At 39.1% G+C, this 13262-nt stretch overlaps 1 protein-coding gene across 3 annotated transcripts; it reads right to left on the reverse strand.

The window, feature by feature from the left end:
- Positions 1 to 1689: 1689 nt before the first annotated feature.
- Positions 1690 to 13056, reverse strand: LOC138032431 (uncharacterized). 3 transcript variants are annotated; one of them, XM_068880099.1, is made up of 12 exons: positions 12811 to 13056; positions 12020 to 12130; positions 10887 to 11282; positions 10108 to 10506; positions 9334 to 9729; positions 8555 to 8953; positions 7781 to 8176; positions 7002 to 7400; positions 6228 to 6623; positions 5449 to 5847; positions 4676 to 5071; positions 1690 to 2459 (listed from the first exon to the last, which is right to left on the reverse strand). In XM_068880099.1, the coding sequence occupies exons 1-12, from the start codon at positions 12971 to 12973 to the stop codon at positions 2065 to 2067; spliced, it is 4245 nt and encodes a 1414-aa protein (XP_068736200.1). In that variant the 5' UTR covers positions 12974 to 13056; the 3' UTR covers positions 1690 to 2064. The 3 variants fall into 3 exon arrangements, with proteins under 3 accessions (XP_068736200.1, XP_068736203.1, XP_068736201.1); XM_068880100.1 differs by lacking the exon at positions 1690 to 2459 and adding an exon at positions 4362 to 4441 and having other exon boundaries at positions 12811 to 13016; XM_068880102.1 differs by lacking the exons at positions 4676 to 5071; positions 5449 to 5847 and having other exon boundaries at positions 12811 to 13016.
- Between the last annotated feature and the right edge of the window lie 206 nt (positions 13057 to 13262).

Consider the following 13262-nt stretch of genomic DNA (forward strand, 5'->3'; position numbering starts at 1 on the left):
GGTAACGTTCATAGTGCATCCAGGTTGACATTCAGGCAGTTTGATGCTACTCTGATTAGAAGAATTATAAATGTAGCTTAAAAGTTACAGTTCGAAGACCCATCGCCATATATGGCAAGACACGAACGCCTATGCGACATGTCTTGAGACATTTGTAACAATTAAGTTTTAAAGCACGGTCTTTTAACTAAAATTCACTTCGTCTGTCTTGGATTTTTGAAAGAAACGACGTTAAAAGAGTACAGATTTTTCCCATAAAGCCCCCGTCTTATGTAAATACTCTTTTAATCTTTTAATCTTTCCCATTCATATTGTTGTTTTGCCGACGATAAATTCACGTAGGCGACTAAAGTGCTTTAATCTTCAAAAGTCGTTGAGCCGTATTTTGCTGTTTTCTGATTTTCTTTGCCGTTGACATTGCAACTCGGGACGTTTTCCATACGATAACAAATTGGTCAGCTGGAAATTTCAGAATTTTTAAGGAAAGGCCTACTGTCGGAAACTACCTACGGCAATAAAAGAAACTTACCTTCGGCTTTGTCTCAGGAGTCGCTAACAACAATCTCTCTTTTTGTCTCAATGCCTCCTTTAGAGTCCTGCCACTCCCAAAAGAGAATTTTGACAATAATCAAACTCATAATTTGCTTTTGCATCCTTGTTACCGGCAATTTGAGTAAGTCAACATAATGAAACCTCAAAAGTGCCGTTTCTTTGCCAAACAGAGAATGAACGAAGCAAAGGCAGTGTGCCACCTGATTGAAAAAGGCGGGAAAATTCCCGCCTTCTGGAGGACCGCGCCCACGTGACCTGGTGTATACCACCGTGACTCAAAAAACCGAAACAAGTCTGGGTTTTTATTCACCGATATTCACCGAACCTGAGGTGAATACTTGTTTTAGTATAATTGCATCTTAGGTAATTATTTGAAAATATGCATTTTCTTTAAACAATTAATTTCTTCGTCTGTCTCCTCGACAAAACGGCTTGCGGCCGTTTTGAAAAAAACACGATTAGACTATCGCTTATTATTAAAAACTATATCATTGGATAATGCAATTCTAGAGTTTTGGTTTAGCCATCATGGTATTGAAAAGATATCGTTGACGTCACCTGTTGTCATTAATGTGCTAACCAGAGCCTCATTGGCTGTTGAAATAAAGGGTCTTTTGTTCCTGTGGTTGGCACATTTAGATAACAAACGTAATGTTTGTAAACAGATATGTTCCCAATATAACTGTACGCACCACTTTTCAGTTTTACAAAATAAAGTAGGGAAGATTTATCCATAATTTGTGGGCGTTTTTAATAAAACAATTATTCCTCTCGCGCTTATTGGATATGAGGTGATTATAGCAAACACGGAGCTACGTGCCTCGTTGGCTATCTATCATCATCTCATATCCAACGCGCGCTCGTGGAACAATTGTTAAATATAATCACCTCAAGTGCAACCAATCAGCGCAGAGAACTTTCATTATTCACCTCATTATTAACCTATGTAATACTACTAAAAAGATCTAACAATGAGTCAGTAGCAGTCATTTTTGAGAAGGGATACCTTTAGTAATATCCTTTTCAGAAGCCTTGGAAGGACGGAATATTTTGGTAACGGGCGAGGCATATTTGCTTGGCAAACGAATAAAAGAATGAATCCATAAAAGTACTAACAACAATCTTCATAAACCTGTACTCATTTGCATGTACTCAATTTTAATTTGATCAAAATACTAACGAATATTGCGAGCTTATTATGTCCTACGTTTACGTTTCCTATGTCTTCTGTAGTTGTTCAATGTAGTAGCGACGAAATAAAATTATGGCGACCATAAAAATAAACAGATCCAACAAAAGCATCGATCACTATGCAAACTTCAAAGTTAAACAGAATACTGACGTCAGAATGATACTGGGCATTCTCAGCCTTATTAGAAGTCTGATATACTTAAAATTCCAGAATACTACTAATGTGTCAATTGTTTAATTTTGAGTCAAGTCAAGTAGATGATGGGTAGTAGCCTTTTAAGGCTACTAAAGATGTGAAAAATGAGATCAATACGGGCTGACTCATCGTCCATCAATCGTAGATAGAACTGCAGTGCCGGATCCAACAATTGCACTTGTATTAACGCAATCAGTTCCGTTCCCGGAAGAGGGAAATCTATCACATCTCATTTGTTCTGGCCATGCGAATCCAAATTGCTTCATAACACCAATGCAGCCATTTTGAACTCGGTGGCAAAGCTCCCTGCATGGTAAAGTTGGACCTTTACAGCGAGGAGCGTAGAGAGAACACAGAAATAGGGCCATTTCCGGTGAACAACTGACCGCCACAAGTGGAAAGAATTGGTTGACCTTTAACCTTGCCTCGTCTTGGGTGACATGTTTCAAGTCGTTGGGAAACTGTGTCTTGTTATAATGCAAACCCTGACAAAGTGAAATGTTCAGGTGCTCGCATTTACCTACAACAAGACAACAATAAACAGTTGTAGTTACAAAAAGAGACTACGTGTAACTCAGCTGTTTGGTAGACCTTTTGGCAAGCCTACAACCCCTACAAAATTTGGGAGAAATTAAAGTTTCTCGTACCCAAGCAAAATTAATGTTCATTAGGAATATCTTATCATTACGGCCCCCACCACAAATGTTGTAGCTCGGCTGGGTTATTTTTTGCTACCAAATGAGCAACATTGTGTTGGATTAGGCTATCATGGTCGAAAGGACGAATAATGGGGAGGGTCTCTACTCTTGGGTTGTAGGGTTTGTATGGTTGTTGCAAAAGGTTGTTCCCTCCTATGGAGCCACGCTTTGGTAGAAAGGTCTCAGAAGAAAAAACTCAAAAGCCAAAAAAACGATTATTGTGTTCCTTGAAAAGGTTTTTAAGCAATCCTTTTGGCATGCATGGCAAAAAACATTGAAATAATTTCAATGGTGCTGTGATGTATAAAAGTAAAGTAAAGCAAAGTAAAGCAACCATATTTAACGTCGATAACTCGTAACAGTAATTCAACTGACAAACCTGAGGTCGACGGTGCGCTCATTTTACTCCCCCCTGTTCCGTTTTACGGGTATTTAAAGCTACTTAAGCTACACAGAACGGAAAGAAGTCGAAACACGGATGTGAGATCCGGGAATCGAACTCAGGACCTCTTGCTCCAAGGCAGCGCACTAACCGACTGTGCCTTGTGTAGTCGTTGAGTCACGACAGATGCAAATCGAAGCGTTTGTCAGAATACTTACCACCAGTTTCCATCAGGTAAAGATATTGAGGTCTGTTACTTATACTAGAAGCACATGACCTTGAAGCGTGTGACTTACGTACATACATACTTTATTTATTCCAGAAGCAAACTATATAATTTATACAGTTAAAAACTAAGAAGAACGCTGATTTTCCTTCGATTTCAAAAGAATCAACTTGGTCGAAAATAGTGGTTCACATCACCCTAAGTTTTGTTATAAGTACTTCTAGAAAAGGAAGTTAAGAGGTTATCCCAACTCTTTTCCTTGGAACAAAGATGGCGATTTTAGGACACCAACTTAATGCCAAAATATGGACAAAAATAAGATCGAAGCTGCACGCGCGGGAAAATGCACGAGCTACGTTACATCCAAATGAGGAAATTTTAAATTTTAAAAACCCCAGCTCTGAACCTTCTGGTCATATTTCATCATGAGGGCGCTAAGAAGGTGATTCTGTCGCAGAGTTTAAATCTCGATAGAATGAAACGATGACACCCCACAATATAACTATCACGATGACTAACACAAGACCTGCATCTCTTCTGAAACTAAGGTTTAGTTGTAAAGGTCTTGAAAGTTTAGTCAAAATATGTGACAGATTAAACAGGTTATCAGGTCATTCGCTGGCGATGCAAGTAAGATAAATTATGTCATCAGCATAACAGCCACAGCAATAATCACAAACCATCTTCCTCTAGGCTTAATGTTTCAGCTGGTTAAACTGATTCAAATAGTTTGGAAACATTGTCATGTTGTATGAAAGGTCTTTGCAGAGTGGAATAGTAATACTTTTTCACATTTTCTTACAAATAGATCATGTTAGCTCTTACAGCTATCTGACATATAACCAAAGAAGCGAAATTTATAGAAAGGATTTAGGTTAATGTGTGGCATGTACAGAAATAATTCGTCATAAATTGGTCAGTTGGTTAGACACGTTCTGCTAGTGAGACATTTTAGCAGGCCATTTCATCACTATCATCGTCATCATCGTCACTTATCACAGTTGTTAAGAGATTAGCATTTGACATTTATTGGGAAATTACACGCTTCGGATTTCTTAATGTGATCTCCGCACAGTTAACCATCATGAGTGGAAATTTTTCGAATTCTTGCAATGTGTGATTCAAATAGTTTGGTAACATTGTCATGTTGTATGGAAGGTCTTTGCAGAGTGGAATAGTAATCCTTTCACATTTTCCTAAAAATGTATCGTGTTAGCTCTTAGACAGGCCATTTCATCACTATAATCGACTTCGTCGTCACCTGTCATACTTGTTAAGAGGTTAGCATTTGATATTTATTGGGAGATTAAACGCTACTGATTTCTTCATGTCTTTTAACGATGCTCCAAGCTAGCGCACTCAAAGACAAAAGTGTTTTAAAACCTGAGGTGTTATCGCAGGCTTTGTAAATAGGCTTAACTTTAAGTTACATGTGCTACTGTCGGATAGTAACGACGATTGAACTGTCTTGTTTGGTCTGCTGAGGCAAATCGCGCTACCATTTGCTTCGGGAAACTGTTCACATGCCATACTCTTTGGCCACGCAAAACCATATTCTTTCATCAGAGGTTCACAGCCCTTCCTAACTCTGGAGCAAAGACTTCTGCAAGGAGGTAGTGAGTCCTTCGAATGTACGCACGGTGGTGCATAAAGGGAGCACAGAAAAAACTTTATTTCATCTGCACAGTTAAGCTTCACGAGTGGAAAGAATTGGTTGACTTCAAGAGCTGCCTCTTCTTGCAGTGTGTGATTGAAATAGTTTGGAAACATTGTCATGTTGTATGGAAGGTCTTTGCAGAGTGGAATAGTAATCCTTTCACATTTTCCTAAAAATATATCGTGTTAGCTCTTACAGCTATCTCACATATAACCAAAGAGGCCAAATTTACAGCAAGGATTTAGTTGAATGCGTGACATGTAAAGAAAGAAAAAACATTTTAAACGTCAGTCATTGGTCATAAATTGGTCACTTGGTTAAACACGTTTTCTTTGTGAGCCATTTCAGCAGACCATTTATCACTATCATCGTCATCTTCGTATCTTCGTCACTTATCATAGTTGTTAAGAGGTTAGCATATTTGACACTTATTAGAAGATTACAAGGTACTGATTTCTTCATGAATTTTTATGATGCTTTAAGCTAGCGCAATCAAAGAGGAAAGTATTTTCGCAGGCTTTATAAATAGGCTAAACTATAAGTCACCTTTGCTACTGTCGGATAGTAGCGACGATTGAACTGTCTTGTTTGGTCTGCTGAGGCAAATCGCTCTACCATTTGCTTCGGGAAACTGTTCACATGCCATACTCTTTGGCCACGCAAAACCATATTCTTTCATCACAGGTTCACAGCCCTTCCTAACACTAGAGCAAAGACTTCTGCAAGGGGGCAGTAAGTGGTTCGTATGTACTAGGCAGGGTGGAGCATAAAGGGAGCACAGAAAAAACCGCAAATCTTCTGCACAGTTCATCTCCACGAGTGGAAAGAATTGGTGGACTTCAAGAGCTGCTTCTTCTTGCGATGCGTGATTGAAATAGTTTGGAAACATTGTCATGTTGTATGGAAGGTCTTTGCAGAGTGGAATAGTAATCCTTTCACATTTTCCTACGAATAGATCAGGCTATCTCTTACAGCTACGTCACATATAACCAAAGAGGCGAAATTGTATCGCAAGGATTGACGTGAATGCGTGGCATGTAAAGAAAAAAAGATTAACCTCAGTAATTGGTCATAAATTGGTCAGTTGGCTAAACACGTTCTGCTAGTGAGACATTTTAACGGGCCATTTCATCACTATAATCGTCTTCGTCGTCACTTATCATAGTTGTTAAGAGGTTAGCATTTGACATTTATTGGGAGATTACACGCTACTGATTTCTTCACGTGTTTTAATAATGCTCTAAGCTAGCGCATTCAAAGACAAAAGTGTTTTAAAACCTGAAGTGTTATCACAGGCTTTGTAAATAGGCTTAACTATAAGTTACCTGTGCTACTGTCGGGTAGTAACGACGATTGAACTGTCTTGTTTGGTCTGCTGAGGCAAATCGCTCTACCATTTGCTTCGGGAAACTGTTCACATGCCATACTCTTTGGCCACGCAAAACTATATTCTTTCATCAGAGGTTCACAGCCCTTCCTAACTCTGGAGCAAAGACTTCTGCAAGGAGGTAGTGAGTCCTTCGAATGTACGCACGGTGGTGCATAAAGGGAGCACAGAAAAAACTTTATTTCATCTGCACAGTTAAGCTTCACGAGTGGAAAGAATTGGTTGACTTCAAGAGCTGCCTCTTCTTGCAGTGTGTGATTGAAATAGTTTGGAAACATTGTCATGTTGTATGGAAGGTCTTTGCAGAGTGGAATAGTAATCCTTTCACATTTTCCTAAAAATATATCGTGTTAGCTCTTACAGCTATCTCACATATAACCAAAGAGGCCAAATTTACAGCAAGGATTTAGTTGAATGCGTGACATGTAAAGAAAGAAAAAACATTTTAAACGTCAGTCATTGGTCATAAATTGGTCACTTGGTTAAACACGTTTTCTTTGCGAGACATTTCAGCAGACCATTTTATCACTATCATCGTCATCTTCGTATCTTCGTCACTTATCATAGTTGTTAAGAGGTTAGCATATTTGACACTTATTAGAAGATTACAAGGTACTGATTTCTTCATGAATTTTTATGATGCTTTAAGCTAGCGCAATCAAAGAGGAAAGTATTTTCGCAGGCTTTATAAATAGGCTAAACTATAAGTCACCTTTGCTACTGTCGGATAGTAGCGACGATTGAACTGTCTTGTTTGGTCTGCTGAGGCAAATCGCTCTACCATTTGCTTCGGGAAACTGTTCACATGCCATACTCTTTGGCCACGCAAAACCATATTCTTTCATCAGAGGTTCACAGCCCTTCCTAACACTAGAGCAAAGACTTCTGCAAGGGGGCAGTAAGGGGTTCGTATGTTCTAGGCAGGGTGGAGCATAAAGGGAGCACAGAAAAAACCGCAAATCTTCTGCACAGTTCATCTCCACGAGTGGAAAGAATTGGTGGACTTCAAGAGCTGCTTCTTCTTGCGATGCGTGATTGAAATAGTTTGGAAACATTGTCATGTTGTATGGAAGGTCTTTGCAGAGTGGAATAGTAATCCTTTCACATTTTCCTACGAATAGATCAGGCTATCTCTTACAGCTACGTCACATATAACCAAAGAGGCGAAATTGTATCGCAAGGATTGACGTGAATGCGTGGCATGTAAAGAAAAAAAGATTAACCTCAGTAATTGGTCATAAATTGGTCAGTTGGCTAAACACGTTCTGCTAGTGAGACATTTTAACGGGCCATTTCATCACTATAATCGTCTTCGTCGTCACTTATCATAGTTGTTAAGAGGTTAGCATTTGACATTTATTGGGAGATTACACGCTACTGATTTCTTCACGTGTTTTAATAATGCTCTAAGCTAGCGCATTCAAAGACAAAAGTGTTTTAAAACCTGAAGTGTTATCACAGGCTTTGTAAATAGGCTTAACTATAAGTTACCTGTGCTACTGTCGGGTAGTAACGACGATTGAACTGTCTTGTTTGGTCTGCTGAGGCAAATCGCTCTACCATTTGCTTCGGGAAACTGTTCACATGCCATACTCTTTGGCCACGCAAAACCAATTTCTTTCATCAGAAGTTCACAGCCCTTCCTAACTCTGGAGCAAAGACTTCTGCAAGGAGGTAGTGAGTCCTTCGAATGTACGCACGGTGGTGCATAAAGGGAGCACAGAAAAAACTTTATTTCCTCTGCACAGTTAAGCTTCACGAGTGGAAAGAATTGGTGGACTTCAAGAGCTGCCTCTTCTTGCAGTGTGTGATTGAAATAGTTTGGAAACATTGTCATGTTGTATGGAAGGTCTTTGCAGAGTGGAATAGTAATCCTTTCACATTTTCCTAAAAATATATTGTGTTAGCTCTTACAGCTATCTCACATATAACCAAAGAGGCCACATTTATAGCAAGGATTTAGTTGAATGCGTGACATGTAAAGAAAGAAAAAACATTTTAAACGTCAGTCATTGGTCATAAATTGGTCACTTGGTTAAACACGTTTTCTTTGCGAGACATTTCAGCAGACCATTTTATCACTATCATCGTCATCTTCGTATCTTCGTCACTTATCATAGTTGTTAAGAGGTTAGCATATTTGACACTTATTAGAAGATTACAAGGTACTGATTTCTTCATGAATTTTTATGATGCTTTAAGCTAGCGCAATCAAAGAGGAAAGTATTTTCGCAGGCTTTATAAATAGGCTAAACTATAAGTCACCTTTGCTACTGTCGGATAGTAGCGACGATTGAACTGTCTTGTTTGGTCTGCTGAGGCAAATCGCTCTAACATTTGCTTCGGGAAACTGTTCACATGCCATACTCTTTGGCCACGCAAAACCATGTTCTTTCAACAGAGGTTCACAGCCCTTCCTAACACTAGAGCAAAGACTTCTGCAAGGGGGCAGTAAGTGGTTCGTATGTTCTAGGCAGGGTGGAGCATAAAGGGAGCACAGAAAAAACCGCAAATCTTCTGCACAGTTCATCTCCACGAGTGGAAAGAATTGGTGGACTTCAAGAGCTGCTTCTTCTTGCGATGCGTGATTGAAATAGTTTGGAAACATTGTCATGTTGTATGGAAGGTCTTTGCAGAGTGGAATAGTAATCCTTTCACATTTTCCTACGAATAGATCAGGCTATCTCTTACAGCTACGTCACATATAACCAAAGAGGCGAAATTGTATCGCAAGGATTGACGTGAATGCGTGGCATGTAAAGAAAAAAAGATTAACCTCAGTAATTGGTCATAAATTGGTCAGTTGGCTAAACACGTTCTGCTAGTGAGACATTTTAACGGGCCATTTCATCACTATAATCGTCTTCGTCGTCACTTATCATAGTTGTTAAGAGGTTAGCATTTGACATTTATTGGGAGATTACACGCTACTGATTTCTTCACGTGTTTTAATAATGCTCTAAGCTAGCGCATTCAAAGACAAAAGTGTTTTAAAACCTGAAGTGTTATCACAGGCTTTGTAAATAGGCTTAACTATAAGTTACCTGTGCTACTGTCGGGTAGTAACGACGATTGAACTGTCTTGTTTGGTCTGCTGAGGCAAATCGCGCTACCATTTGCTTCGGGAAACTGTTCACATGCCATACTCTTTGGCCACGCAAAACCATGTTCTTTCATCAGAGGTTCACAGCCCTTCCTAACTCTGGAGCAAAGACTTCTGCAAGGAGGTAGTGAGTCCTTCGAATGTACGCACGGTGGTGCATAAAGGGAGCACAGAAAAAACTTTATTTCATCTGCACAGTTAAGCTTCACGAGTGGAAAGAATTGGTTGACTTCAAGAGCTGCCTCTTCTTGCGATGCGTGATTGAAATAGTTTGGAAACATTGTCATGTTGTATGGAAGGTCTTTGCAGAGTGGAATAGTAATCCTTTCACATTTTCCTAAAAATATATCGTGTTAGCTCTTACAGCTATCTCACATATAACCAAAGAGGCCAAATTTATAGCAAGGATTTAGTTGAATGCGTGACATGTAAAGAAAGAAAAAACATTTTAAACGTCAGACATTGGTCGTAAATTGGTCACTTGGTTAAACACGTTTTCTTTGTGAGACATTTCAGCAGACCATTTTATCACTATCATCGTCATCTTCGTATCTTCGTCACTTATCATAGTTGTTAAGAGGTTAGCATATTTGACACTTATTAGAAGATTACAAGGTACTGATTTCTTCATGAATTTTTATGATGCTTTAAGCTAGCGCAATCAAAGAGGAAAGTATTTTCGCAGGCTTTGTAAATAGGCTTAACTATAAGTTACCTGTGCTACTGTCGGGTAGTAACGACGATTGAACTGTCTTGTTTGGTCTGCTGAGGCAAATCGCTCTACCATTTGCTTCGGGAAACTGTTCACATGCCATACTCTTTGGCCACGCAAAACCATATTCTTTCATCAGAGGTTCACAGCCCTTCCTAACACTAGAGCAAAGACTTCTGCAAGGGGGCAGTAAGTGGTTCGTATGTTCTAGGCAGGGTGGAGCATAAAGGGAGCACAGAAAAAACCGCAAATCTTCTGCACAGTTCATCTCCACGAGTGGAAAGAATTGGTGGACTTCAAGAGCTGCTTCTTCTTGCGATGCGTGATTGAAATAGTTTGGAAACATTGTCATGTTGTATGGAAGGTCTTTGCAGAGTGGAATAGTAATCCTTTCACATTTTCCTACGAATAGATCAGGCTATCTCTTACAGCTACGTCACATATAACCAAAGAGGCGAAATTGTATCGCAAGGATTGACGTGAATGCGTGGCATGTAAAGAAAAAAAGATTAACCTCAGTAATTGGTCATAAATTGGTCAGTTGGCTAAACACGTTCTGCTAGTGAGACATTTTAACGGGCCATTTCATCACTATAATCGTCTTCGTCGTCACTTATCATAGTTGTTAAGAGGTTAGCATTTGACATTTATTGGGAGATTACACGCTACTGATTTCTTCACGTGTTTTAATAATGCTCTAAGCTAGCGCATTCAAAGACAAAAGTGTTTTAAAACCTGAAGTGTTATCACAGGCTTTGTAAATAGGCTTAACTATAAGTTACCTGTGCTACTGTCGGGTAGTAACGACGATTGAACTGTCTTGTTTGGTCTGCTGAGGCAAATCGCTCTACCATTTGCTTCGGGAAACTGTTCACATGCCATACTCTTTGGCCACGCAAAACTATATTCTTTCATCAGAGGTTCACAGCCCTTCCTAACTCTGGAGCAAAGACTTCTGCAAGGAGGTAGTGAGTCCTTCGAATGTACGCACGGTGGTGCATAAAGGGAGCACAGAAAAAACTTTATTTCATCTGCACAGTTAAGCTTCACGAGTGGAAAGAATTGGTTGACTTCAAGAGCTGCCTCTTCTTGCAGTGTGTGATTGAAATAGTTTGGAAACATTGTCATGTTGTATGGAAGGTCTTTGCAGAGTGGAATAGTAATCCTTTCACATTTTCCTAAAAATATATCGTGTTAGCTCTTACAGCTATCTCACATATAACCAAAGAGGCCAAATTTATAGCAAGGATTTAGTTGAATGCGTGACATGTAAAGAAAGAAAAAACATTTTAAACGTCAGACATTGGTCGTAAATTGGTCACTTGGTTAAACACGTTTTCTTTGTGAGACATTTCAGCAGACCATTTTATCACTATCATCGTCATCTTCGTATCTTCGTCACTTATCATAGTTGTTAAGAGGTTAGCATATTTGACACTTATTAGAAGATTACAAGGTACTGATTTCTTCATGAGTTTTTATGATGCTTTAAGCTAGCGCAATCAAAGAGGAAAGTAAATTCGCAGGCTTTATAGAGAGGCCAAACTATAAGTCACCTTTGCTACTATTGGATAGTAGCGGGTAGACTAGTTTATTAGTCATTTTAACATTTATACCTTGTACTTCTTACACGGTATGGCGGAAAACCACCTTATTGAACCATTTACCGCGTTTGAAATAAAGTTGATTAATTGATTGATTGATTGATCGATCGGTTTTTTGATTCAGTGATTGATTGATTGATTGAAGCTCCTCTGCGCAAGACGACGTGTCGTCTGATTGCAATCTCTAGGTGGGTGGAGGCTAGTAATTCCGCCCTTATTTGAAGGTATAATTCTCTTGACTGGAACAAGTTTTCGTGTGTGGACTAAATGATGGAAAATAAATCATTCGATTACCTTTTGTGATCAAATACCTTGTTGTGAAATAGGCTTTTGCTTTCCCTTGATCTGTTGCTGGAGGGTGATTGCTCTCTTGGTCAAATTGGAGGTCAGGCTGGCTTCGTGGTGTCTTTTTGCATCCTCATCTGTTAAACAAAAACTCGATTTACAGCGGTTTGGTCTCTCTTTTGTTCAAAATTGGGCTTCTTGTTTATTTTCGTTTCCTCTTTTCTTTACTTTATGATAATGTCAGCAGACAGTCTGTTTTAAAAGAAACTCTTGTTGAAGTTCGAAATAAGGTTGGGGAAACATAACTATAGAACTGTCCGATCGGAAATCTGAAGCAGGCTTTCACTATGTTTGTCTGCTATTGATGATATTGTACTGCAAAAAGCCTTTTTTTCTGCATGGATGATAAAAAATGGACACAAAAGTTAAACGTTTTTCTAACTTGTCAATCTTAGTTCCGGGGTTCACACGCATATCATTTTAGAAAGTGTACGTTGGAAGAATACTTTTTACAATGCGCTTTAGTCTGTCATGGTTATCTCATTCATTCTCGCAGTTGCATGCGACCTAGCAAGACTTCTGCAGTTTTTCAAAGAATAAAAGAGAATATGCCGCACTAAAATAAGAACTTTGAAAAAAAAAAGATCCACACTCGCTTAACGCTGTTCTTAACTTTGAATCTGAAAGTAATTGAGTTTAACGAGAAAGAGAGCGCTTTACGCTGATGAAGATTTTGGCGAGCGACATTGGATGAGATAGATGAAGCAATTAAAATCTACAAGAATATAAATTGAAAAGTAATTTTCTGCGAGATCACCTTCCAAGTTTGCGATAACTTTGTGAATCAAAAATACTCCAGAAATCAAGACGATAACAACCAATGTCAGCAAAATAACAGCAGTGATCGTTAATCTTCTGGCTCTTGCCGATGGAGCCTTGCTGGCTTCTTCCAAAGCTCGATTTGTGCGAGATGAAGACATTTTTAGTTGCTTCCAGGAGCAGGACCTGCCTAGTTTCTGCTTACTCCCAAAAAATTTGTCAGCGGGAGCTTTTATACGAAAGTTGAGTGGCTTATGCTTTGTTCTCTTATTACACATTTGACGTCACCGAAGATCATAACGCTGGGCAAGCTTGAGCAAGAAAGGTTACAAATATCTTACATGCCCAGTCTTGTCGCATTAATATGTACATGATATAATATAACATAAAATCAGGTAATTTTTTGGCCAAAAAAGGAACGCGGCTTTACTCGTGCCGTATGTTCGTCTG

Source organism: Montipora capricornis, chromosome 14 (genome assembly GCF_036669925.1).
Source record: "Montipora capricornis isolate CH-2021 chromosome 14, ASM3666992v2, whole genome shotgun sequence".
NCBI lineage: Eukaryota > Metazoa > Cnidaria > Anthozoa > Scleractinia > Acroporidae > Montipora > Montipora capricornis.

What these genes read in the sequence shown, in the direction of transcription:
- LOC138032431 (XM_068880099.1), bottom strand. Translation starts at nt 12,973, where the DNA reads ATGTCTTCATCTCGCACAAATCGAGCTTTGGAAGAAGCCAGCAAGGCT. An exon ending in AAAGCCTATTTCACAACAAG is followed by an intron (nt 11,283 to 12,019) that starts GTATTTGATCAC and finishes ATATATTTTTAG; the next exon opens with GAAAATGTGAAAGGATTACT. An exon ending in ACTATCCGACAGTAGCAAAG is followed by an intron (nt 6,624 to 7,001) that starts GTGACTTATAGT and finishes ATATATTTTTAG; the next exon opens with GAAAATGTGAAAGGATTACT.